We start from the raw sequence: 26,357 nt of genomic DNA, 5'->3' as shown, positions 1-26,357 counted from the left end.
TCAAAATGTATCCAAATAACAAGCCCCTTGATGCTTAAAGAACTATTTTGGGACCAGTAGTGTTCACAAAGGAGAGGGTAACATCCATAACCATCACCTTGGGACACTGGTGAAAAAACAGGAACTTCCTGCATGGGAAGGGTTATATATAGGTGGACTTCCTGTTTGATCTGTCATTGTCCATTCACCTATAGGTGGCACATAACCCAGATAGTAATGAATATAGCCTGCTCTATGTCCTGTGATGTACGATAAAGAAAAATCCACATTTGAGTCTGCTGCCTATGTCCAACTTTTCAGCCCCCTCCTAAATCCACAGAAGCTGTATCACAGCTTACAGAATGAAAAATGATCTATGAATGGAGGATGGATGTACGAATGAAAGGTTTGGCTCCTCCATTCATAAATTGTTTTTCATTCATGGAATTTATAGTACAGCTTCTATGAATCCACAGCCATCTTTTCCAACAAAGACCATCGGAATTCCTTCTAGGGGCTCTTGATCTTGACAATTTTCTTTGCACAGCTTATGCCTATCTTATAACTCACCATGGTGCCAAGACTCAACTCCTCTTTCAAAAGTGGAAACATGACTTTCCTTCTGTTTCTGAAGAGGAGTGGGAGGATGTGGTAGGCCAAATTGATGATATCCACTAGGAATTTATCAAATTGAAATTTTTACATAGAATATATTATACCCCTCAGAGGCTCAATAACATCAACTCCACTCTTTCTCTGCTCTGCAACAAATGTCAAAATACCACAGGCACTTTTTATCCTGTATTATGGATCTGCCCCCTACTTTCTGATTATTGGTGACAAGTCACAGATAGGTTGGCTATGGCTATCCTCTTCCCTGGACCTAGTTGTTCTTTTACTAGGTATTTATGATTCTTTCTCTATTTCCAAGCAAAGTAAACTATGCTATTCTACATGTCCTACTATGCCAGGGGGAAAATCCTTCTCCAATGGAAGCTTTCTACCCCACCCTCTTTCAATGATTGGTGCTTAGCTACTAGAATTGTGCTTCCCATGTACCATTTGACATTCACATCCCCCATCCTCTGTCTTCACAGTCCTCCCCATCCTTCGTCCTCAACCCCCCTCATCCTCAGTCTTCACAGTCCCAACTCCTCAGCCTTCCCCCCATCCACAGTCTTCACAGCCCCCCCCTCATCCTCAGTCTTCACAACCCCCCCATCCTCAGTCTTCACAGCCCCCCCATCCTCAATATTCACAGTCTCCCCCCAATCCTCAATCTTCACAGTCCCCCCCCATCCTCAGTCTTCACAGTCCCCCCACCCCCCATCATCAGTCTTCATAGTGTAGCGCACAGGCGGAATGTGTCTGGCACTTTGGTTCCAGGTTCTGTTCCTTGAAAGGCACATGGCAGCCAGGCACACAGCATTTCCCACCATCAGCCAGTAAACAGGTCGTGCAAGTCTTTTATTTATTTTTTTTTAGTTAGAATAGTAGGTGGCCTGATTCATTTTTTAACAATATGATAAAACCATAATTGCCATTAAAAACCAATAGGTAAAATGTGATATTACAAGTGTACATGATTGACAAAGATAGACACCGTGCATTGTTGGATATGGCCACCAGATGGCGAACACCGCCCTCCTTGCCTTTCTATCCTCTAGACTTAGGTTGTTGGTACTTCCTGGTTCCTGTTGTTCCTGATTCCTTTCTATGGTAGCAGCTGAAGAATCCCATTGAGGAGAGCGGTGGGGGTGCAGTGCCGGTGTCAGGCAGGAATATGGCGCAGGCTCTGTCAGAGGATGAGTTCCAGCGGATGCAGGTAAGGGGGACCCCAGGGGGGCAGCTATAGGGTGATGTCTCTCCTAGCAGTGTGGCTGACACCATTCTGTGCCTGCAGACTGTAAACAACATCTTCTATAAAGGATGAATAGCTCTGGAGGAATGAGAGGCAAGGAGACCTGTGCTGGCTGTGTCAGGATCCCCCCCTGTGCTCTGTTGTCACAGCAACAGCACCTGTCATGAGTCATTGTGCTGGTGGTGATATCATTTGTCTCTGTACTAGTTGTGTCACTGCAGCCAGCACTGGTGACATCATATGTAATATTCCACCCAGCACTGGTGACATCATATGTAATATTCCACCCAGCGCTGGTGACATCATATGTAATATTCCACCCAGCGCTGGTGACATCATATGTAATATTCCACCCAGCGCTGGTGACATCATATGTAATATTCCACCCAGCGCTGGTGACATCATATGTAATATTCCACCCAGCGCTGGTGACATCATATGTAATATTCCACCCAGCGCTGGTGACATCGTATGTAATATTCCACCCAGCGCTGGTGACATCGTATGTAATATTCCACCCAGCGCTGGTGACATCATATGTAATATTCCACCCAGCACTGGTGACATCGTATGTAATATTCCACCCAGCACTGGTGACATCGTATGTAATATTCCACCCAGCGCTGGTGACATCATATGTAATATTCCACCCAGCGCTGGTGACATCGTATGTAATATTCCACCCAGCGCTGGTGACATCGTATGTAATATTCCACCCAGCGCTAGTGACATCGTATGTAATATTCTACCCAGCACTGGTGACATCCTATGTAATATTCTACCCAGCACTGGTGACATCATATGTAATATTCTACCCAGCACTGGTGACATCATATGTAATATTCCACCCAGCGCTGGTGACATCATATGTAATATTCCACCCAGTGCTGGTGACATCATATGTAATATTCCACCCAGCGCTGGTGATGTCGCATATCACTGCACCAGCACCTGTCATGAGTCATTGTACTAGGGTTGTCACTGCACCCAGCACTGGTGACATAATTTGTAATATCCCACCCAACACTGGCGATGTCACATGTCACTACACCAGCACCTGTTATGTGTCATTGTACTAATGATGTCACTGCATCCAGCACTGGTGACATCATATGTAATATCCCACCCAGCACTGGCTATGTCACATTTCACTGCACCAGCACCTGTTATGTGTCATTGTACAGTGATGTCTATGCACGTGCTGCCATCATGAGTCACTGCTCCCTCTAATAATGATGTCATGTGTCATTACTCCCAGCAATGATTACAGCATGAGTCACCGTTCACAGTAATAATGATGTCATGTGTCACTGCTTCCTCTAATAATGATGTCATGTGTCACTCCTCCCAATAATAATAATGATGTCATGTGTCACCGCTCCCAGCACTGATGACAGCATGAGTCACCGCTCCCAGTAATTATATTATTATATTATAGTATTTATATAGCGCCAAAAGGTTTGCTCAGCGCTGTACAAAATAGTGGGGAACAGTACATGAGACAATACTTTAACAAAACAATATATGAGGGGTTCGAGGGCCCTGCTCTTTCGAGCTTACAATCTAGGAATAATGATGTCGTGTCACTGCTCCCAGCACTAATGACATAATGAGTCATCGCTCCCCCTAATAATGATGTCATGTGTCACTGCTCCCAGTAATAATGATATCATGTGTCACTGCTCCCATCACTGATGACATCAGGAGTCACCACTTTCAGTAATAATGATGTCATGTCACTGCTCTCAGAACTGATGACATCATGAGTCACCACTCCCACTAATAATGATGTCATGTGTCACCGCTCCCTTTAATAATGATGTCATGTGTCACTGCTCTCAGCACTGGGGACATCAGGAGTCACCGCTCCCAGTAATAATGATGCCGTGTCACTTCTCTCAGCACTGGTGACTTAATGAGTCACCGTTCCCACTAATAATGATGTCATGTGTCACTGCTCCCAGCACTGTCATCAGGAGTCACCGCTCCCAGTAATAATGATGTCATGTGTCATCGCTCTTATTAATAATGATGTCATGTATCACCTCTCCCAGTAATAATGATGTCATGTGTCTCTGCTCAGCACTGGTAGTGTCATGTGTGTCTGCTCTCAGCACTGGTGACATCAGGAGTCGCCGCTCCCACTAATAATGATGTTGTGTCACTGCTCTCAGCACTGGTGACATCAGGAGTCGCCGCTCCCAGTGATAATGATGTGTCACTGCTGTCAGCACTGGTGACATCAGGAGTCGCCGCTCCCAGTAATAATGATGTTTCACTGCTGTCAGCACTGGTGACAGCAGGAGTCGCCGCTCCCAGTAATAATGATGTTGTGTCACTGCTCTCAGCACTGGTGACATCAGGAGTCGCCACTTCCAGTAATAATGATGTCATGTGTCACTGCTCTCAGCACTGGTAGTGTCATGTGTCTCTGCAAAATAGGAATGTATTTTACTGATTGTACCCAGCACTAATGATGTCCTGTGTCTCGGCTCCCAGCACTGGTGATGTCCTGTGTCTCGGCTCCCAGCACTGGTGATGTCCTGTGTCTCGGCTCCCAGCACTGGTGATGTCCTGTGTCTCGGCTCCCAGCACTGGTGATGTCCTGTGTCTCGGCTCCCAGCACTGGTGATGTCCTGTGTCTCGGCTCCCAGCACTGGTGATGTCCTGTGTCTCGGCTCCCAGCACTGGTGATGTCATGTGTTTCTACTCCCAGTAATAATGATATCAGGTGTCCCTGCTCCCAGTATTAATGTAGTCACAGGTTGCTGTTCCCATTGGAAGGGATGTCACGTCTTTTCCCGATAATGATGTTACATGTCACTGGTTATGTCATGCATCTCTGCACCCAGAACTGGTTTAATGTAAGTCCTGATGGGACTTGGTATGACTTCCCCTTTCTTTCACATTGCAGGGTAGCAGAGATGTTAATCTGGTGGCTGGCAGTGATAGTACGCAGCATGGTACTGGCTGCCAAACGTGTCCGATGTCACTGTGATGGGTGACAGTTCTGTGCCTTGGAATCATACAGTGCAGTCAGTGCTCTGCGTTTCTATCTTTCCAGCTGGCATCAACAGTACTTTTTGTTTTTGGGAGGTTTTTTTGGTAGCTGACAGCTTGTCATTGAATGGACACTGGTAGGACAGAACCCACATCGACCAATAAGGGTACAAGAGTCCGATTTCCATCAGGGATTTGCGTACACATGAAGGGTCATCTCCAGTAATGACATCTACTTGGAGGTCACATTCCCTTTCGGAGAAGCCTATTGGAATGTGTTTCTCATTGTCTGAAAAATGTTTTATCTGGCCAGTTCATGGGCAGTCTATCTGTCACCTTACAACCAGCACCTATGGATCCAGTTTATCCATGAAATAGGAGCTGTTGACATCACCGATGATCAGCAGATGTCTCTGAATTGACAGGCTGCACTCTATGCAGAGTTTTCATCTCTTTGCATTGGTAGTAAAGGTCTCTAAAAACTTGTAGATGTATTTCTGAGTGAACACAGTGGGGGAGATTTATTAAAACTGGATCACTCAGAATCTGGTGCAGCTATGCCTGGAAGCTAATTAAACTTCAGCTTGTTCATTTAAGCTTTGGCAAAAAAAACCTGGAAGCTGATTGGTTTCTATGCAGAGCTGCACTAGATTTTGCACTCTTCAGTTTTATTAAATAGCCCCCAGTGTATAGGGATATTGAAAAAGGTAGTGACATAAACACACACCACGCAGGTTGAACTGGATGGACCAGTGTCTTTATTCAATTTTATCAACGATGTAACTGAATTTAAAGGAAGACGGTCACTTTTTAAATGAACTATCTTTTGCTGCAGTTATAGCTGATCATGTGCAGCACCATGGCCACTGCAGATCCAAATCGTGCCTAAGATGGCACCGTCCTGTAACGAGGATTTAGTTCCACTTTTCATTTTTGGCAATTGACCCTATTGGATTCTATAAATATTTTTTAGCAATATTTGTTTAAGCAGAATTGCAGCTGAAAATAAGTTAAAAATGAATAGCCCAATAAAAGATATAACACTAGCTTTTATTGCAATATTCACATTCAGTTCAGTAGTTTTTCACCTTCAGTCTGATGATCAGCTTCATTCAACCCACTTTTTTCTAAGTCCAGGGTGTCTTGGACCTGCCCCAGGCTGAGAATGTGTCATAAAAGGAGAAGCAGCACAATCATGAGCTCATCTCTCTGTCACTTTGCTTTCTCCTCCTATCAGCATGCTTAGTGTCAGTACATGAACTGATTGGCTCTTTGTATTGCTTCTTTCTCTTACTCCAGCCCTGTTGTACAGGGAATGCAGGAGACTGATATCAGGTCAAACTTATTGCTTAGACTGTTTGCATTTATAGCTCAACTATGGGAATTACACCTAGCAGTGGAGTCCACTAGCATTAAAGGGTTAAATGCTTGTTAATTCTAGGGGTAAAGGAAAAAGAGGTAATACTTTTAATAATCTTCACCTTGAACACCTTCCTCACGTACAATGTAAGACTGTTGGCCCTGCATTGTACTTGATGACGTCAGTGTGTGACTGATGGCCGGAGTGTCTTAGAGAAAAGGCTTTGGAGTCCGGTGTCATAGCCTGGAGTGAGGTATGTGTTATGTCGTATTCTTTTATCCCTAGGATCTAATGAGGATTTAACCCTTGTAGTGCAGAGGAGGCACAGCAAGGTCAATGGTGTAGTTCCCAGAGTTGGGCTTTAAAAATACTTTTTAAAACTGTGCTAATGATTACAGAGCTACATTAATTAGTGTCTTTCATATCTACCTATAGTTCAGCTTTAAACTGGACATGCAGATAAAGTAGAGAGGTCACTGAGCTGGGGATAGATTGGATCTATAAAGGTTTGGTAATTCGTATAATACTCTCCCTGGATTACAAATCTGTAATCTGAATGGGTCCAGTATATCTCTAGTTTATTATTAACAGGGTGTTCCTGTTCTACATGCTACACACAGTCCCAGGGGGTATACTTCTCTGCCAAATGTTTTGTTTTTACACACAGTTTGGGAAGGAGATTTAGGGCCACGCTCTGTGTATTTCACTTCCCTGTTCAGCCCTCTCCATTTTCACATGGTTGTTGTAAAGGAGGTACACTATGTTGCCAAAAGTGTTGGTACGCCTGCCTTTACACGTACATGAACTTTAATGGCATCCCAGTCTTAGTCCATAGGGTTCAATACTGAGTTGGCCCACCCTTTACAGCTATAACAGCTTCAACTCTTCTGGGAAGGCTGTCCATAAGGTTTAGTAGTATGTCTAATTGTTTAAGCATTGTTCCAGAATGCATTTATGAGGTCAGACGAGAAGGCCTGGCTCACAGTCTCTGCTCTAATTCATCCCAAAGGTGTTCTATCGGGTTGAGGTCAGGACTCTGTGCAGGCCAGTCAAGTTCCTCCACCACAGACTTGCTCATCCATGTCTTTAAGGAGCTTGCTTTGTGCACTGGTGCGCAGCCATGTTGGAGCAGGAAGGGCCATCCCCAAACTGTTCCCACAAAGTTGGGAGGATGAAATTGTCCAAAATGTCTTGGTATGCTGACGCCTTAAGAGTTCCCTTCACTGGAATCAAAGGGCCAAGCCCAACCCCTGAAAAACAACCCCAAACCATAATCCCCCCTCCACCAGACTTTACACTTGGCACAATGCAGTCAGGAAAGTACCATTCCCCTGACAACCATCCAAACCCAGACACATCTATCAGACTGCCAGACAGAAAAGTGCGATCCGTCACTCCAGAGAACATGTTTCCACTGCTCTAGAGTCCAGTGGCAGCGTGCTTTACACCACTGCATCTGATGCTTTGCATTACACTTGGTGATGTAAGGCTTGGATGCAGCTCCTCGGCCATGGAAACCCATTCCATGCAGCTCTCTACGTACCGTTGTGCTAATCTGAAGGTCACATGAAGTTTGAAGGTCTTTAGCTATTGACTCTGCTGACAGTTGGCGACTTCTGCGCACTGTGCGCTTCAGCACGCACTGACCCCGCTCCTATCAGTTTACGTGGCCTAACACTTTGTGTCTGTTGAGTTGCTGTTGTTCCCAATTGTTTCCACTTTGTTACAATACCACTAACAGTTGACTGTGGAATATTTAGTAGAAAGGAAATGTCACAGATGGACTTATTGCACAGGTGGCAACCTATCACGGTACTACGCTTGATTCTACGCCATTCTTTCACAAATGTTTGTAGAAGCAGTCTGCATGCCTAGGTGCTTGATTTTATACTGCAAAATGAAACAAAAACGAGAAGCTCACCAACCTTGAGAAAAAGGGATGCCCTTCGAAACGTGTCAGCTGTACTGAGTGTTTACCCCCATGATGGGATTTGCGCTGGCTCTTTATCTTTCAAGTCCCTCTGAGGACTTACATGCCTGATTTTATTCGCTGTTTGTGAGTATCATTTTGTAATTAATACATTTTGGTTACTGAGGTAATGCGCAAGGTTGGTGCGCTTCTCATTTTTGTTTCGCTTTGCAGTATTGGTCGGGCTTCCCCAGCCTTGTTTGGAGCTGCACAACTCTATATGCATTGCTGGTCAATTTTTCCAGTTCTGGTTCCATCCATCCACCATCCGCCTGGGTCCTAGAGCGCAGGAGAAGTCGTGTCTGCTTGATTCTATATACCTGTGGCCATGGGGGTGATTGGAACACCTGAATCCAATGATTTGGAGGGGTGTCCCAATACTTTTGGCAATATAGTGTAGATGGTCACAGCAATGGTCTGAGGAGCTGAATGACAGGTTAGCCCCATCTCATCTTATTGTTCTTCTCTCGTATAAAGCAAACATCATGGAGACTTTCAGGGCTAGAAAAGTCCTCAAAATGATACTTCCAATAAACTTCCATTTTTTTTAAAGCTGAATTTGTGTTCTTTTTATTCTTTTTCTACTTTTAAAACACCACCAAGGATGGTACCTACAATGAAGGAAGATTGTCGCATGTGCTGGTGACTGCTGTGTTTGTTGAAATCTTCATTCCTCTGCCCCTGGATACCCCTGCTGCTGTGATCTGGGTCTGCAGGGGTTACAGGTAGTCTTCAAACGTGCCGACTATGTTCATTCTTTTCGCTTTCATGCTCCCTTCATAAAAGCTGTACTATTGGTTCCCACAAGGAAACGCGCTCTATGATTGGAAGAAGGAATCTTTCATTCATTCACCTGTCCTCCAGTCAAAGATCGCTTTTCTTTGTATGAACCGATAGTTCAGCTTCTATGAATAGAGCAGATGTAGTCAGCACAGTTGAAGAGTGCCTGTCACAGCGACAGCCACTCATATTAACCCCTCTAGTACTGGAAGATCACAGGTATGGGGGCATCCAGGAGCAGAGGAATGAAGATTTCAACATTACACAGCAGTCGCCAGCACAAGGGACACTCTTCATTTATTGCAAGTACTATCCTTGGTGCTGTTTAAAATAAAACCACTAATCTTCAGCAATAAAGTATGCCTAAAGCATGAATTTTTTGGAATAAAAAAAAAACCACAGATATGAACTGAGTGAAAATCTCCCCAAAGTGAGGGAACTCTCCATTTAGGCAATTATCACTGGAGGTATTTTCCTGTTACTTTCTGTCCTGGTGACAATGATCTCGAGGACAAATTAAGAGGGTTAGTCTCCCCATCTGGGACCCCAACAGCAATAAAAACCTGACAGCAGTTTTAACACCTAAAAAAAGAAGTATGGGATTGCAAAAAAACAAACATATATACTCGCCTATATGGATGCAGCATCAGTCCAATGCTGCAGCTGTCCCTTGCCGGCTTAAAGACAGAGAACCAAGCAAGCACATGACCGCTGCTCGCTCAGTTCTCAGTCTTCAGTGAGCAAATATTAGTAACTGTCAGTCACCTACTCTCTGCTTTAATCTTCCAGTGCTCACTGGAGCGCTGGACTGTAGGGGGGGGGGTGGAAGTGTTCGCTGGCTTAGGCTCTCAGCGGTGAGCCAGCTATCATTCAGGCATCTGGGTGGATCCCAACATTAATGTCCGCATCCCTGCAGAGCCTGGACTGGCTCTGTGATGTCAGAGAACAGTGGACTTTATCTCTCTGTCCGCTGAATCTGGATCACAGAAGAGCAGAACTAAGTGCACTCTTGTAACTCAGAAGAGAAGTACGGCCAAAAGATCTTTGGCCATACTTCTCCTCTAATACTGCATTCAACACAAAAATGTTTTTGGTTTGGTAAAGTACACTTTTTAGAAGAACCTGTTCTAAAAGTCTATAGTACATGCTGTACAAAGAAAGTGATGAAAACTGAGTGTAAAAATGCTGACTTTGCTTGGCGTTGGAGATTAGGCACATCCACCCAATTGAACATGCAGTAGACATTCATGTAATGGGCATGGCCCTAGGTGAGTATAGGATGACTTTACGTTGAGCAGGCAATGCAAGATACCAGCACCTTGTAGTGCCTTTCCTCACACTCTTATGTCAGTTGTCTATGTGCTTTGACAGATTCTCTTTTATTCCTCTTGTTGCATTTTTTCTTCACATTTACAACTCTGAGGTTTTGCTCACATGTTTTGCCTGGTCACATGTTACTGAATGGATGTTCCCAGTCCACTGCAAGAGGAATTTGATGTCAGTATTCATATGTACGTCTGTTGGTGATGCACAGTTCTTTGTCTAGGGTGGATAAAGGGCCAGGAAATAGAAATTGCACTCTGTCCACGCAACAAAGAAATTACAGTGGAACTCTATCCAAAACTTCACTTTTTTTGGATAGAGTATTTGAAGCGTTAGAACATATTTTGGGGTTTTATGTCCCCACTAAAGAGATTTTTCCCTCTTTTCTTGCACTGATGATCACTGTCCGTGGGATAGATGGTGAAGAAGAGAGTAAACAGACACAGTAATGAAAACACATTTATTTAATAGAGTGGGGATTGTCCATAGACTGGTAGATCAGTGAGTGTGTGAGTCCTCACCAGAGACGGTGTGTAGAGTGGCCAGTGCTGATTTTTATTTTCAAATAGCTGCTGGGGGTCCATACTTTTGGTTTTTGCCTGAGCTGGACTTGGATTTACAAGCAAATCTGTGCTTTGCCCTAAGGCCTTCGTGGCATCTTCACATGAGTCTGATTACAGTTTTAGTTGTTGGTTCATTTAGAACTCCTTGCCTGTCTGTTCTGTTTCTGGATTTTATGTTGATTCCTTTTTCTTCTTTGTCACAGGCTCAGCTCCTGGAGCTCAGGACCCAAAACTATCAGCTGTCTGACAACTTGCGAAAAAACAACCAGGGTGAGAGCAGTAGAATCTGGCACCTTCCCCACTCCCTCTGAATGTCTTCTCCATCCTTTGTATTTATTTCTAACTCTGCGTTCTGGATGTCTTTGTCTTCTACTTTCATGAAATTGGAACTTTATATCTTATAAATGCCTTTTTTCTAATCCTCAGAGCTTACATCTCTTCGGCAGAAGCAGGCAGCCCTAGAGAGAGATTTCCTGAAAGCTCAAAAGGTAACTTGAAATGGTTACTTAAAGCAGACCTTGCATTATTTAAAGGGTATATAAACGCTGACAAAACATTTTCTCTTATTTGTTCCATTTTGCCTGTTAAATATACCATTGAATGTGTTTTATATATGTTCAATAAGTGCAAAAGAATAGCTGTTCATCCATCTATAAATATTGTGAGCTGATAACTTCCTGTACTCTCTGATGCTAGACTTATCAGTTAGCATTGTCTCTCGCTATCTCGGTTTACTACAAAACACCTCCCCCTTGTTATGAAGATAAGAGGGAGGTGTTATGTTGTTCTAACACCTTCTCAGTCCTAGGATGGCAACTCTGTACAGTACAGTTGTCACCCTAGGACAGGAAGTTAGTTAATGGCTGGATGGCCTGGTTAAAATAAAAATAATAAATATAAATGGAAAATTAATGCAGCCCCCATATCGAAGGACTGATAAATGCATAACTAGCAATTTTTCTTCTTGGATTTAGATATGCTTTAAACCAAAAGCAGATAAAACATTTGGTGTAAAACTGTAAAATAATATTTGGTTATATCCTGGCTTCTTTTTTTTTGTAATTCCTTTTTATTTGTACAAATGAAGCATACATATAGGCAAAGAGTTTATCAATGTAAAAGATCTAGCAGCTATACACAGAAATGCCACAGCGTACAGAACATTCGAAATAAGAGTTGACAAACCAGTAACAATAAGTGTAGGTGTACGCAAAAATGTCACAAAGATCACAATTGAAAAAGCATATCGTGAAAAATATCATAGGTCGAGGGTACGTTAATAGCATGTGAAAGTAACCTTGAAGTGTAGAAGGCCAGGCGTACAGTTAGGTAGAATGGGAGTTTCAAATCAGCTGATATCTCTAAAACAGCATGAGCAGCGTAGCCAGCCCACTATACTAGACTATCTGGTGTGCAGGCTAGGGGTTGGGCGATGAGCCCACAGGAGTAGGCTGCGAAAGCGAGATAGGGAAGGTGGGAAAGGGAGGGAAGGGTAGAGGGGGAATAGGAGGTTCAGGTGGAGGAAAGGCCAGAAGCAGAAAGAGGGGAATCGGTAGGGCATGGAGTGCATGATGTACCTCCCCTCCCGGGGGGGTCATGAGGGGGGCAAAGATAGATGCGCTTCAGTGGGGAGGAGTAAGCTCATTCAAGTAAGTATCTGTAGAGACAAAGTAGTCCCAAGGGCGCCATGTGTCACGAAAGGATTCCTCTTTGTTGCGAAAGGTGGCTGTAAGGTTTTCCATGTCTCTAAGTTCATTCACCTTGGCGAACCATAGAGAGAGCATGGGAGGAAGCACCTCCTTCCAGCAAAGTGGTATACAGGCCTTTGTTGCATTCAGCAATTGAATAGTAAGGGAAGTTATGTATTTTTTGATGGGTTTCCCTGTCAGGTGCAGGAGGCAAGGCGCAGGTTCGTCACACAGGTCCATCATGGTGAGTTATTTAATTATGCTGGTAACCCCCCCCCCTCCAAAAAGGTCGGAGCCTTGGCACTGCCAAAAATATGGAGAAGGGTACCCTCTGCCTGTCCCACAAAACACTGGGAGGAGAAATGTTAGAGAGTGGTGGGTGAAAAATTATCGTGTAGGAAGAATCCTACACAAAAAGGGGTCCCAAAGAGAGGCCAGTTGCGGCTACAGACAATTGGACATAATTTTATTGAATATACAGAAATAATATAAACATAGTACATAATGTCGCTCACTACAAAAAAGAGACACCATCACCCTCCGTGATAAAAATTGACAGTGCTGTCAAACAATAAATAAAATAAAGCCCAGGCATGCAATACATTTACATGCAATGCAATAATAGTGTCGGGTACCTGAATCCTGGTTGCCATGGAGGACTTTTGGGCTAAGTGTAGAATGTTCTCCCCCTGGGACTTTGTAAGGGTCACACCTAATTCCAACTTCTATTTGTGGAACGGGGGGGGGGGGGGTCAGGTTCCAGGTAGATGAGAACAGAGTAGATAGTAAAGAGGCTATGTTGGATTTGTTCCCCCTATGGCACAGGGTCTCAAGGGCTGTCATAGGGTGAGCTATGCCAGGTGAATGCAAGAGTGAGCATAGGTTTGACCATAGCTACAACCCCCCTTCCTCCACAAACTGAGAGGGGGGTCCACTAGCACGGTAAAATCTGTTGACATTACAGCTCCAGAAGTCTGTCAGATTGGTATGACCACTGTTTATAAGGAGGAATTGCTGATCAGACCAGATTGAAATCGGGGTTGCCCAGCAGAGGAACCATTGGAGACATTTAAGGGGACAGGGCTGTGCAATGGAATGTCTCTCGAGCCACCGCCAAAGTGGTGCCAGGGGTAGGGTGGCTCTGAGGTCCCTGGGTAAAGGACGCACCAACCATGGCCATCTCCGAGCTGTGCCCTGGGAGTCCTCCAACTCCATGGCAACCCAGTGTTTAGCATCGCTGTGGCAATGTCAGTCAACTAGACATGTGAGATGGACAGCTCTATAATAAGAGCGGACATCAGGCAAGCCCAATTTCCCATATATCTTGGGTAGGGGTAAGACGAGGCTTTCTATGGGACCATATAAAGGCTCGGAACATTGCGCTGATCTTTTAAAGAAAGAAAAAATGCATAGGCAGTTGGATGGGCAGAGTCTGCAGCAGGTACAATATACGGGGGAGAATGGTCATTTTCAGAGCTTCACATTGGCCAAATCACATCAGTGTGAGGGTGTATTAATGGAGAAGGTCTTTCTTAATTTTGAGTAACGGGGGCAAAATTTGTAGTGCAGGAGATCGGGCGTAATATTGGTACCTAGGTAATGAATCGAATCAGAGGCCCACCAGAAAGCAAAAAAGGGATGGAGGTGACTGATCACGCAGGGATCTGCGGAGATATTTAACGCTGAAGAAATCGCTAGATTAATTTTAAAGTATGAAAGAGTACTGTAATCTTGTAGCGCCCGCAGGAGGTTAGGTAAGGAATTAAGGGGGTCTGTGAGAAAGAAGATCATGCACCCCTGAGAGCTTGCTGTATCCGGTGATGTTGGGGTCTGTGCGAATCTTGCAGAGTAGAGGTTCCAGCGTCAAGATTAAGATCAGCAAAGAAAGCAGGCACCCTTGACGTGTCCCATTGGATATGGGAAAGAAGTCCGACCTGGTCTCGTTGACCTTGATGGAAGCCAAAGATCTGGAGTAAAAGGATGTTATCCAGCATAGCATGGATGTTCCGAGGCCTATATGGGCTAGCGTTGCCTGCATAAACTGCCAGTTTACCCAATCAAATGCCTTTTTGGCATCAATAGACAGTAGAATGAGTGGGCTCTTGGTAGTCCTGGCGGCATGGATCAGGTTGAGCACACGGATGTTGTTGTCCCTCGAATCCCTGAGGGGCCAAAGCCGGCCTAATCCCTGTGTATAGGGCAGGAGGCAGTTCGAATGAATTTTCACAAAATGTTTTTAGGACTGCAATAGGGTGGTAGCTACCGCACTGTCCTTACCCTCCTTACAGATCAAGGAGATCTAGGCCTTAAGTGCATCTGGAGGCATAGCCTTGCCCTTAGCCAGAGAATTGTATACTGCTACCATACGAGGAGATAGCTTGTCGATAAAGGTCCTGTAGTAAGCCGCGATCAGTCTGTAATTGGAAAATCAAGGTCCTTGCATATAGAGGGGGTAAGGGAAGGCATGCGTTCCCGCTTAATTTTGATTTAAGCACCATTAGCATTCCCCGTAGGACAGGTTTATGTGCTTCCCAGAGCATGAGGGGGCTGTCCACCGAATCAGTGTTTAAAGAGAAGTATTCCAAGAGGGAAAGCGCTATGGCTGTCCTGACATCAGTAACTCATTTAGGCGCCACGACGGAGGACTATGGGTGACCAACCTCAATTGCAAGTCCATGAAGGTGGGAGCGTGATCTGAGAAAGTGATGTCACCTATACAGGTGGACCATACTCACGGCAGGTCTTTCTGCTGGACGAAGAAATAGTCTAAGCGTGAATAGGTTTGGTGAACTGCCGAGTAGGAGTAATCCCTTTCTTGAGGGTGGGAGATACGCCAAGGGTCAACCAGTTACAGTAGTTGGAATTCCACCTTGAGGCGCTTAAGGCAAGAAAAGGAAAGATGAGAGGTACCTCGGCAAACGTCTAGACGGGGGTCCCAAGCAAAATTAACATCACCCCCAAACACTAGTGTCCTGTCCATGAAGTCTAGTAGTGCCGGGAGCAAGCTCCGCAAAAAGAAGAGATGATTCACATTTGGGAAGTATACATTGGCAAGAATGACTGTAAGCTCGCCAATCTTGCCTTTGACAAATGGAAATCTACCCTGTGGGTCCTGCTACACCGCAGTGAGGAGCCAAGGCACCGATTTAGCCAGTAATATACTGATTCCCTTAGATTTCGAGATAGGTGAAGTTCAATGGTAGTCCGGGCTGCTCAACCTATGGACGTGGTTCAACCTAAAATACATTTCTTGTATAAATGCCACCTGCGCCTTACTTTTTTTTTAAGGTCCTAAGTGCTTCTCTGAGACACTGAGGCCCCAGTCATTGAATGAGGCAAATTTCAAAATACTCATTGGGCTGCGCCCCAGGGGAGAGCAACCTGGAAAAAGGAGGAGGGAGCGCCCTGGGAGTGGGAGGCATGACAGAAACATAAAATAGAAAAGTTAGGATCGGGGGTAATGAGAGAGAGCATGAAAGAGGGGAAAGAAAAGAGAAGAGCAGAAGGGGAAGTGGGGGAGAGGAAAGGAGAGAGCAGAGTGAATACGTGAGAGCAGAAAAGGGGGGGGGGGGAAGCAAGAGAAAAAAGGGAGGGTAGGGAGTGGGGAGCCTCAACAAGTATACCACAGACCACTATGTAATGAAGTGTATGAAAACACAGGGGAGTTTAGGGAAACGGGATCCCAATATGGGGGGGGGGGAGGGGGAAGAAAAAGAACTAGGGTAAGTGTAGTAAATACTACTAGTTTCCTTGATGGGTCGTTGAGAATACACCACCAAGGAAAGACCCTATGGGGGGGTAGTATAAGGACTAGGATTCATGTGAAATGAGAGATGCTCAGAACAAGCTTTCCAGACTAAGAACTGAAATACAGAGAGTATGGGGACTAGTAGCCACTAGCCACAGGTTGATAGCCAGTAGCTAGCAGCCGTGCCAGTGTCAAAGAACAGCTGGCAGACCGCCAGTTATGCATAATATAAAGGCACTGAGGACGTATAGAAATGTGTGCAACAAATCTCGCTGCTGGCAAGAGGTATATACAGGTGGCCCATACAAGGATCTGCACAGTTGGTCCCCCAACCCCCTCCACTAAGTAAACCAGGAACACCCGGATGGACTGGAAGAGTGAGAAATGGGGAATTGCTTAGCACGGGCTCATATCAGAGGTCCCGGCAGGAGGCCAGGGCCCAGTCTGGGGAAGCATCTCAGATAGGGGACCCACTGAGCAGAGACCACCGCAGCAGGACATTCAGTCCCTGGCTGAAAATCCAGGATGGAGCCATAGGCCCATACATTGTTCTGACAAAACATACATTTGGTGCAGGGTCACGGCGGCTGTTAACCGGCTGACCGAGCCTGAACAATCAGTGCAATATTATAAAAGATGTCCATAATGTTATTCCACGGCACATAAGAGAAACTACCTTTAGCTTATTGAGTGTTGGTCATGCTGGGGTAGTAGTTTCCAGGCATGATGGTACCCACTCACTGGATGTGAAGGGTCAGGCCTACAGTTCAATTAAGTGTAAACGTAAAGCCACTTACGGAGCCGGGTTGAGCACAAAAAGTGAGAAATGTCCAAACATTACTAAGAACAAAGTCCACTGAGGATAAGGTAGATCAGACCTCTGCTGAAGCCGGTGGGGTGCATAGGCTACTCAAGGCTAGGTCTCCTAGAGCGTGGTCGGCGCACATGCTGAGGCATGCTTGATGGTGTAGGCCGCAGAAGAGAGTCCAGCCAGTTGGGTACGGTAACAGCAGGTCGCTCCAGGAACTTGAAGAAGATAGTTGTTCAGGGGAGTGGAGGTAGAAAAAAATACCCTTGTATATTGGCAATGAGGTGGAACAGATGGCCCCATTGGTAAGTGGATGACCTCCAAGAGGGGGCGAAGAAGGCTCTGCATGGTAAGGGGCTGACGGGAGACATCTGGGAAGATTTGGACGGTTGCTCCATTGAAGTCCACAAGACCCTTGGCCCAGGCCTGCTGTAGGATTTCCTCCTTGATAACATAGAAATGTACCCGACATAGTACATGTCGTGGAGGTGCAACTGTGGCAGAGGCCGAGGTGGCAGGGAGCCCGGGCCCCCCACACGTTGGATCCAGTCTAGCTCCGCTGCAGGAGGTTTACCTAGGAGCTAGTTGAGAATGGCAATCACCGTCGAGTTGGGGTCAGCGGATACCCCTCAGGCATAAGTTCCTCCTGCTCTGATCTTCGCCATCGTCTATGCGTAGCTGAATGTCTATAAGATAGCAGCGGTGTTCTGACTGGGTGAGCTCCAAGGCAGACAACCTGGTCTCTGTGCTGGCGGACAAGGTTTCCAAAGAAGTCACCGGCTCATCCACGGAATCTCAAAAATCCACGAAGATTGTGAATCTCACGGGATAAAGTGTCCACTATGGATGTTGCCATGGCCTGGATATCCTGTTTGGAGGGTACGTCTGCAATCATATCCTGGAGATCACTGTCATTGTGAAGATCTGAGGGGGCTGAGAGGTGAAAGGGCCCTCTGGGGAGTCGGCACGGGATACTATCTGAGTCAGAATTGGAGAGTCTTGGCGGGTGGCTGAGGAAGCAGCAGCTGCGGAGGTTGGCTGTGTGAAGGATTTCCTCGAGCCGGCAGAGGTGGAAGGGCCCATCTTCGTTGGCGCCATCTTGGATGGAGTGGCAGCAGTGGGGGCCAGAGACTGAATCGAGTGCTACCGCAAGAGGTAGTGAAGGATCTCCTGTGTCTGTCGCTGGGCATGAGGTTAGAATAGAGGGCTAGACTGAGTGTCTAGGCAAGCGTTCTGAGCAGAGCTGTCTAAGAAGCGTGTTCACGCTGCCATGTTCAAGCCATGCCTAAACCCTGACTTCTAACATCCTAACCTTCATGAGAGTGACATCACTGTGCTTGCTCACAGAAGCTGGAGAAAGCTGAGGATCCCAAATCCCAGAGCATTTTTGTAGAATTTGGCTTCCTCAGCTTTCCCAGCTTAGGGGAACGTGATAGAAGCTGGGGTGTAATGTGAGTATTTTTTTACTTTTTAGTCCTAAAGGTTTAAATTATTGATTTTTTTTTTTCAAGGGTGAAAGGCTAGAACAGATTTTCTATACACGCAATTGGATACAGTCAGCACAACTGCCACTCATTTATTAAAGTCAAACAGTTTTCTACCGTTATGCATTCCCAAAAATGCCCCACTAACTGTCCCCCAACCCCCCTAATCCCTAAGCACTTACCTGCCTCCTCTCACTGATCCTGTGCTGTCCTGGCTGCAGCACCCTCTCCACTCTTCCATGTCTCACAGGAGACACTGAGGGCAGCGGAGCCATAGACTCCTGCTGCCATCAAACACCTATGAGAAGGGAGCGTAGACATGGCTTACCCAGGCTACATGTGTCTATAGATGCACACAGCCTGGCCTAGAAGCATGCCCACATGGGTGCCCCCTTAGCACCTGGCTTGTTAAGGGAGCACTCAAAGGAGGAAGGAGTGGACCATGTCAGCGGGGGATCACCAAAGAGGAAGTAAAGGATCGCTCTGCAATATCGTTGCACAGAGCAGGTAAGTGTAACATCTTTTTTTTTTTTCTTCAATTTAAACTAAAACATTTTTTTTTAACTTTAACCACTTGAGCCCTGGAAGGTTTACCCCTTTCATGACTAGGCCATTTTTTGCTATTCGGCACTGCACTACTTTAATGGCAATTGCACGGTCATGCACCACTGTATGCAAATTAAGTTCATGCCTTTTTTTTTTTTTTTACATAAATAGAGCTTTCTTTGGTGGTATTTGATCACCAGTGGGTTTTTTTATTTTTTATTATCTAAACTAAAAAAGACCAAAAATTTTTTGGGGAAAAAAAACCAATATTGTCTATTATTATTATTCTATTATAAAACACATCCAAAAAACAAAACAATTATTTCATAAATTTAGGCCAAAATGTATTTTTCTACATATCTTTTGATAAACCAAAATTTCAATAAGTGCATATTAATTGGTTGTAAAAAAAAAAAAAAAAAAAAATATATATATATATATATATATATATATATATATATATATATATATATATATATATATATATATATATATATATATATATATATTGGTAATGGCGGTGATCAGCCACTTATAGTGGGACTGTGAGAGTGTGGTGGGCAATCTGGCGCTAGCTGATGCTGGCTGGGAGGTACACTTACTGACACTGACATCAGTTGTGATACTAATACAGTGATCAGTGCTAATACTGTACACTGTCACTGTACTAATGACAATGACTGGGCAGGGGTTAACAGCTAGGTGCAATGAAGGGGATAATTGTGTGCCTAACAATTGTAATGTGTGTAACGTGCTGCTTTTACTTGCAATCGTGCTGTTTTTTCTCCTTGCTTTTTGGGCAGAAGAAACTGCAAGATTGCTTTTCTGTTTACACAGAGTTCTGTGTGTTTGTCAACACAGGACTCTGGGCTGTGATTGGACACAGCCGATCAGCAGGTTTCAGCCAAAATCATTGGCTGAAACCTGTTGACAAAATCACGCTGTATCCAATCACAGCGCGGGTCAGCAGGGGGCTTGCATGTGCGCCTTCCCTTTGCTCCCAGAAGCGAAAAGAAGTGGCCGGTATTTGGGCATGGGGGAACATGTGTCTGACTCCCCTTCCTCCTATGTGACAATACTGACGCTTGGTGATTGGCCTAGCATTGTCACGTGGGTGCAGGAAAAGTCCTCAGTCCTATGTAAAGTCCATGGCACAGCTTGAAGCTTATACACGTCTTTTCTCTTTTTGCTTCCAGTAGCTAAAGAAAGCAAGTGTGAGCATTTATTGCTGTTGAGGGGAAAATTAAGTGAACCCATTGCATTGCCCTGTGTGGACAATACACAGGTTCCCTTTGGGTCTTCACCCATGCAATGAGACTGTTGCAGTGGCTGGTAAGGACTTTTATTGGACAGGAGATGGTGTTTGGTAAAATCCAGCTATCAAATTAGGGAAATCCATGTCATCCTAACAAAATTAAAGTAAACAAGACCGAGGCACAGAAGAGGCTTTTCTGACTTCTAGATAGACAAAGATATTGACAAGAAACTTGTTGAATGTTATTAGGCATGTATAAAAGCATACACAGAGCACAGAAAGCACTTGCTTTTCAAAGCCTACATTCATTTCATTAATATACTCTTTGTGCATTCTCAGTTGAGGCCTTTAATTTCGTACAAGTGTTTCTAATTTCTTTACAGGCACTCAGCAAGAGCAAGAAAGCCCAGGTAAGATGGGAACTCTTAGATCCTTCATTCAGTACTTGGAAATGCATCATGCTGAGTCTGTGTACCAGCAGATAGTGAGAAAAGATCTGCTGTAATAGGAGCCAGTAGGGAAAGCCTAGCACCCCCTTTTCATTATGAAGGTTTTAGGGCAGGTTAATAGAATGATATGAGTGTTTACATCATATATTAAGAATATGTAAATTCTTAAATGCCCATAGCGTGCTGCAAATTCACACTTAGGTAAATCTCTTATTATGCACTTTTAAGTAAAAGGCTTTCTTTATAGCTTCTTCTAATACTTAGCTCCACCGCATTCCCCTGTGAACCCCATTGCAAATTCGGAGTCCTTAGAAATACTTGGTAATTACATTTTGGGTTAGAATATGACCTTCTTCTCTTCCTCCCACTATATAGTTCACAAGGCCAAGCTTGAGCATTGTCACATGGGGATGGTCCTTCGTCCTATATAAGCTCTGACAGACCAATATGGAGCATGCAGGGGGCTTCCACTCAGGACTCTAGCAGGCAAAAGTGATGCTATAATGACAATTTTGTACTTTTCCCTTTATGAGCAAAATTACAGGTTTACTTTAAAGCAGATCTTCACCCTGAAAAGTAACTTCTCCCCTCTATAATCTTCACCTGCTCAGCTATATAAATATCTCTTTTTTTTCGGTGTAGAGGTGTTACCCCCCCCCATTCTCTCTCCACACCTAGACGAATGACCCGCAGTCCCCCAGTGCCTCCTTAGATATGTGATGCTCAAATCCCAGGAGGCACAAGAAGCACCACAGTCATTCCATTTATTAAAGGAGGAGGGGGGCAGGCCTAGCCGCACATCATTAGGCGTAAGTGCCTGAATCAAGAAGAGCCAGGAACCTCCTGATGGCGGCACTGGACTCAAGTGGTTGCTGCAGAGAAGTGGATCTCTGCAGGACAATGCTGTGTCCGCTGGGTGGGTGAGTATCTTAACTGTGAGAAACCCAGCATCAGGCAGGCATGGAATAAAAATAAATAAATCAAAAAATGGGGAGGGGGTGAAGTTCCTCTTTAAAGATGATGCCCCTTAAATGCAATAAAACCATCACTGGAAGAACCAATCAGGACATCTGTATCTTCTGGATAAAGAGAAAACAGGTGGCGCACACACCTAGTGCATTATCCAAGGTTTATTGTAAAGAGTAAAAAATAATAAAAACATACAAACGAAGCATGTATCTAAAAAGCATAGAAAAATGACGATGGCCACAACGGCAGGCAAGGTGTCCTCACTGTCAGTGCGGTCAAATGGTTGACGCGTTTCAGGGACGAATCCCTTTCCTCAGAGCTAATGACCAGCCTCTGATGCAAATGTGTAATGAATGGAAAGTGGGAGCCTTGCTGGTGATGCCTGAGGCCATCATCACTTTTCTATGCTTTTTAGATACATGCTTCGTTTGTGAGTATGTTTTTATTATTTTTTACTCTTTACAATAAACCTTGGATAATGCACTAGGTGTGTGCGCCACCTGTTTTCTCTTTATCCAGTGGCTGATTTCCCTGTCTGAGGAGGGCTGCACCCCTGAAGCATTTCCTTTTGGTTTTCGCTGTCCTGGTACCTTTGGCTTCCCTTTTGGCTGTGCATATCCTGAGGCGCTGGAGAGTACATACGATATCTGTATCTTCTGCCCTACTTCTTCACAGCATTAGGTTTATCACTGCCACACATATACAGTACAATTTGCTCTTCTTGTTGGTAGTGTTCAACTAGTTTGTATGCTGTTATTGTTATTATTATTATACAGGATTTATATAGCGCCAACAGTTTGCTCAGCGCTTTACAATATAATGGGAGACAATACAGCAACAATACAGTTCAATACAAGAGGGATAGGAGGGCCCTGCTCCTTGGAGCTTACAATCTAGGAGATATTGTGCAATTTTGTTGCCTTTACTAGATCAGTGTAATCTCCACAGTAGTCTATCATAAAGAGAAATAATGTAATCCTCTGTATAGTGCCCCCTTATCTATGTACTGAGATTTGTGAATTAACCAGATTGATTGACATAATAGGGTTGACACATGTTTGTTCTCACCACAGGAAGTGGAAGCCTTGCTAGGTGAGAATGAGATGCTTCAGGGAAAACTGCACAGTCAGGAGGATGACTTCCGGTTACAGAATAGCACACTAATGCAGGAACTGTCCAAGGTAAATAGGTCTTAGACTTTCTATATTACTTTGTGTGTCTTTTTCTTGTTCTTTACACATTTTCTTTATTGGTTTTCAGCTCTGCTCCCAAATTGAACAGCTGGAGGCTGAAAACCAGCAGCTGAAAGAGGGAAGTCGCTCTCCAGATAGCATCCCTGGCATTACTGAGGGTGAAATGAGACGGCTGCAGGCGGAGAACACAGCATTACAGAGGACTATTGGATGTATGAAAACAGAGCATAATTTTCTGAATTTTCTCCCTTTGACTTTTTATTGCATGTTTTCGAAATGTTCAGTTCTGATGGGTATTGTGGTCACTTTGTACTTTTTTATTATACCTTATTTAAGGGATGCTAAGCTTAATGTCTAAAGGTTTTTTTTTTTGCTTTAATGCTATTTCTGTATTAAGGTAAAAGAAAACTCCACATTGCCTATCTAACAAACCCTTTTCTTAAACACTTACCTGGCTCCTGTTAATGCTCCAGCACTGTCTCAGGCTTCAGCACTGCTCCCCTCACTTACTGATTTTCCCGGAAAAACTGAGGGCAATAGAGCTATGATCTCCGGTTGCTGTAAATCGGGATTCTGTGAAGAAGGAGCTGGGTCGTGGTTTTCCTTTGAAGTGTTCAGGGACCATGGAATTTTGGGGTACTGTAATATTTAAATAAGATTTTTGGCAGCACAGTGGCTAAATTGTTAGCACTTCCGCCAGGCAGTACTAGGGTCGTTGGTTCGAATCCCAACCATGGCACCACTTGCCTGGAGTTTGCATGTTCTCCCTGTGCATGCGCGAGTTTCCTCTGCGTACATTGGTTTCCTCCCACACTCCAAAGACATGCAAATAGGTTAATTGGATCCTGTCTAAATTGGCCCTTGCATGTGTATGTATGAATGCAAGTTAGGGACCTTAGATTGTACGCCCCTTGAGGGTTAGAGACTTATATGAATGCACAACATATATGTAAAGCGCTGCGTAAATTGACAGCGCTATATAAGTACCTGAAATAAATAAATAATAAGATTTTAGTTCCTGCATACAGACTTAAGCCTGCCCCTGGATAAATGTCTGTCTATTGGTTGATGAGGCCACCCATAGTTTAGGACCAATAGGGAGGCAGAGCAGAGTTGAGCTCAACTTTAGAAAGTGAAATTATTTGTTTAGGGTGCTTTGTTTCCAGTTGCCTGTCGCTGTGTTCCCTGTAAGTATATGCTTACAATTGTATCAGTATGTTTGTCTGATTTTCGTTCTGTTTAAGTTCACTTTACCTTTTGCCATTTCTGTCACTGTCATAGATATTTTTTTGTTCTTCTATAGTGAGCATGGGTTGCCTTTCTAGCTTCAATCCCAATCTCTGTTTTTCAGCACTTCAGGAGCGTCATGAAAAGGAGATTGCCTCACTGAAGAGTCAAGAATCTCAAGCTAATGGGCTTCGCAACACACACACAGAGACAGGGGACAAAGTGCCAGACACAGAAACTGATGGACAGGTTTCACAAGATCAGGTGACCTATCATATTCACTTCCCAATACAATCACTATGCTAGAAAACAGATTTAGCGCTACATCTGTGGGACATATTGTCCATGACTTGACCTAATAATACAAGTTAATCTCAAATAAAACAGAGGGTCAAATTTGGAGGAAATAATATTTATGGGCCGCATCTATTTCATTCCATGAAAGGAATAAAGCACTTAATTGACGTGTTGTAACTTACAACATTATAGCACAGACCAAGGGGCCTTAAAACTATTCCAGGTATGGATTTTTTATTCATAGTTACAGTGGGCCAGCTTGGACCAATGTAACTACGTATGTACTATATCTGGCCGATGTCCCAGGAATCTGGAGATCACTGAAGTAGATACCATGACTCCAGTGATCTCCATTTGTTTCCGAGCACTGTGTTGATTGGCTCCCCTGTTACATTCTGACCACAGGAGGTCAGTTACTTGGTATGGGCAGCATTCAGAGAATGCTTTGTGTTTTCTGAATAAAAGCATTCTCTGATTCAACAAGGTTGGGAGGTAGGGCAATGATGTTGCACTCTTCACCTCGTTTAATCAGAGAACCTTTTGAATTCCTTAAAAAAATGCATTTTTTTGAATGGTGCCCGTGTGGAGCATCCATCCTCCTGGTTCCAGAATGTAGAAGGCCCAGCTGTTCACCACGGGACCCAGACGCAAGAAGAGATCACTGGAGTAGCAGTGTCTACTTCAGTGATTTCCCACTTCCAGGGGCATTGGCCAGGTATGATATGCACATAGTTGCATTGATCTAAGCTGGACTAATGTAACGATGTACAGTATAAAACAGCCATACCTGGCATTTCCCTTTTAAAGTATTGAGCAGCAAAGGTGTAAAGGAAGTGCTTGTCAATTGGAGAACAGCTGGAGCCTCTTTCAGTGCTCATTCTTAATGCCTTGTTGGGATATGTGATTCTGCTTCAGATTAAGAGCCTCGGTTGATGAAAAAATGATATTCTGTAAACCTTATTTTGTTCAGCTATTTCCTGGATCACAATGGGACAGTGATTATTATTATTATTTCTGCCTGTTTTTCAGGATGGTGAGCCACCAAGGAGCTGGGGGCCAAGAGGGGATAATCTTCAAGGTGAGTGCACTTACATGCAAAACATCTTACAGGTCCTGTGCCTGTGGGCTGCAATAATTCCACAAATGTCATAATTTATCTCTAGTGATTGCTAGCACCTCCTCTATAGATGTATTTGAACAAGACATGGGCCTTAGTAAACTGACAAGTTATGGGACAATTAACACTTAGAGCTCATTGATGTCAAGAACACAAAGGCAGAGCTGTTCTTGTTGCTTGTAGAAACATGATACTTTCATTTTTTAGTTGTACCAGATCAATATGAATACCACCACCTGCCTACTTACTGGGTAGGTAAGACGTCATATAGTATTCTATGCACTAATACTGTTTAGAATGGGTTAGGAAGACCTTGTTCATGAGGGTGTGATTTCTATTTCCTTTCAGGCATAACACTTGAATTAGCAACACAGACGGAGGAGAATAAGCTGTTAAAAGAAAAGATTCTCACATTACAGGTCTGTGATGGTCAAATTAAATAAATTTGAACCCATATATTGGGATGGCTGTAGTTGAAGGAGTTGTTGCTGGCTGCAGGATTGTCCCTCTGAGTAAGAAGGTGATTTGCCTCTGGTGGTCGCCCCTAGATGTTATTGCATTGTCTTACTGTTAAAGTCTGACAATGACAAAAGGAAAATAGGCCTAGAAGGTTATATTCAAGGCAGGGTATTGCTTGCTTTTGATACATAACTCCCATAATCTACACTTCTAACTGGTATTTCATGATTGTGTACTTCGTGAGGCTATATCTAAAGTGTGTATTTTTTCATGTGTTCAAAG

At 44.2% G+C, this 26,357-nt stretch overlaps 1 protein-coding gene across 2 annotated transcripts in view; it reads left to right on the top strand.

Annotated features, from left to right (window-relative positions):
• Positions 1-1,674: 1,674 nt before the first annotated feature.
• The window catches only part of GRIPAP1 (GRIP1 associated protein 1), a 161,658-nt gene continuing 136,975 nt past the window's right edge, over positions 1,675-26,357 (top strand). For both annotated transcript variants that reach the window (XM_089675243.1, XM_089675242.1), the window contains exons 1-9: positions 1,675-1,804; positions 11,039-11,105; positions 11,262-11,323; positions 20,748-20,774; positions 22,856-22,963; positions 23,043-23,187; positions 24,327-24,466; positions 25,529-25,577; positions 25,965-26,035. In XM_089675243.1, the coding sequence (XP_089531369.1) occupies positions 1,763-1,804; positions 11,039-11,105; positions 11,262-11,323; positions 20,748-20,774; positions 22,856-22,963; positions 23,043-23,187; positions 24,327-24,466; positions 25,529-25,577; positions 25,965-26,035 (711 nt within the window). In that variant the 5' untranslated portion in view covers positions 1,675-1,762. The remainder of the gene's footprint in view (positions 1,805-11,038; positions 11,106-11,261; positions 11,324-20,747; positions 20,775-22,855; positions 22,964-23,042; positions 23,188-24,326; positions 24,467-25,528; positions 25,578-25,964; positions 26,036-26,357) is intronic.

The sequence above is a fragment of the Staurois parvus genome, unplaced genomic scaffold (genome assembly GCF_062004578.1).
Source record: "Staurois parvus isolate SC_StPar_1 unplaced genomic scaffold, SC_StPar_1.0 ptg000154l, whole genome shotgun sequence".
NCBI lineage: Eukaryota > Metazoa > Chordata > Amphibia > Anura > Ranidae > Staurois > Staurois parvus.
This window is presented reverse-complemented; position numbering and strand designations above follow the sequence as displayed.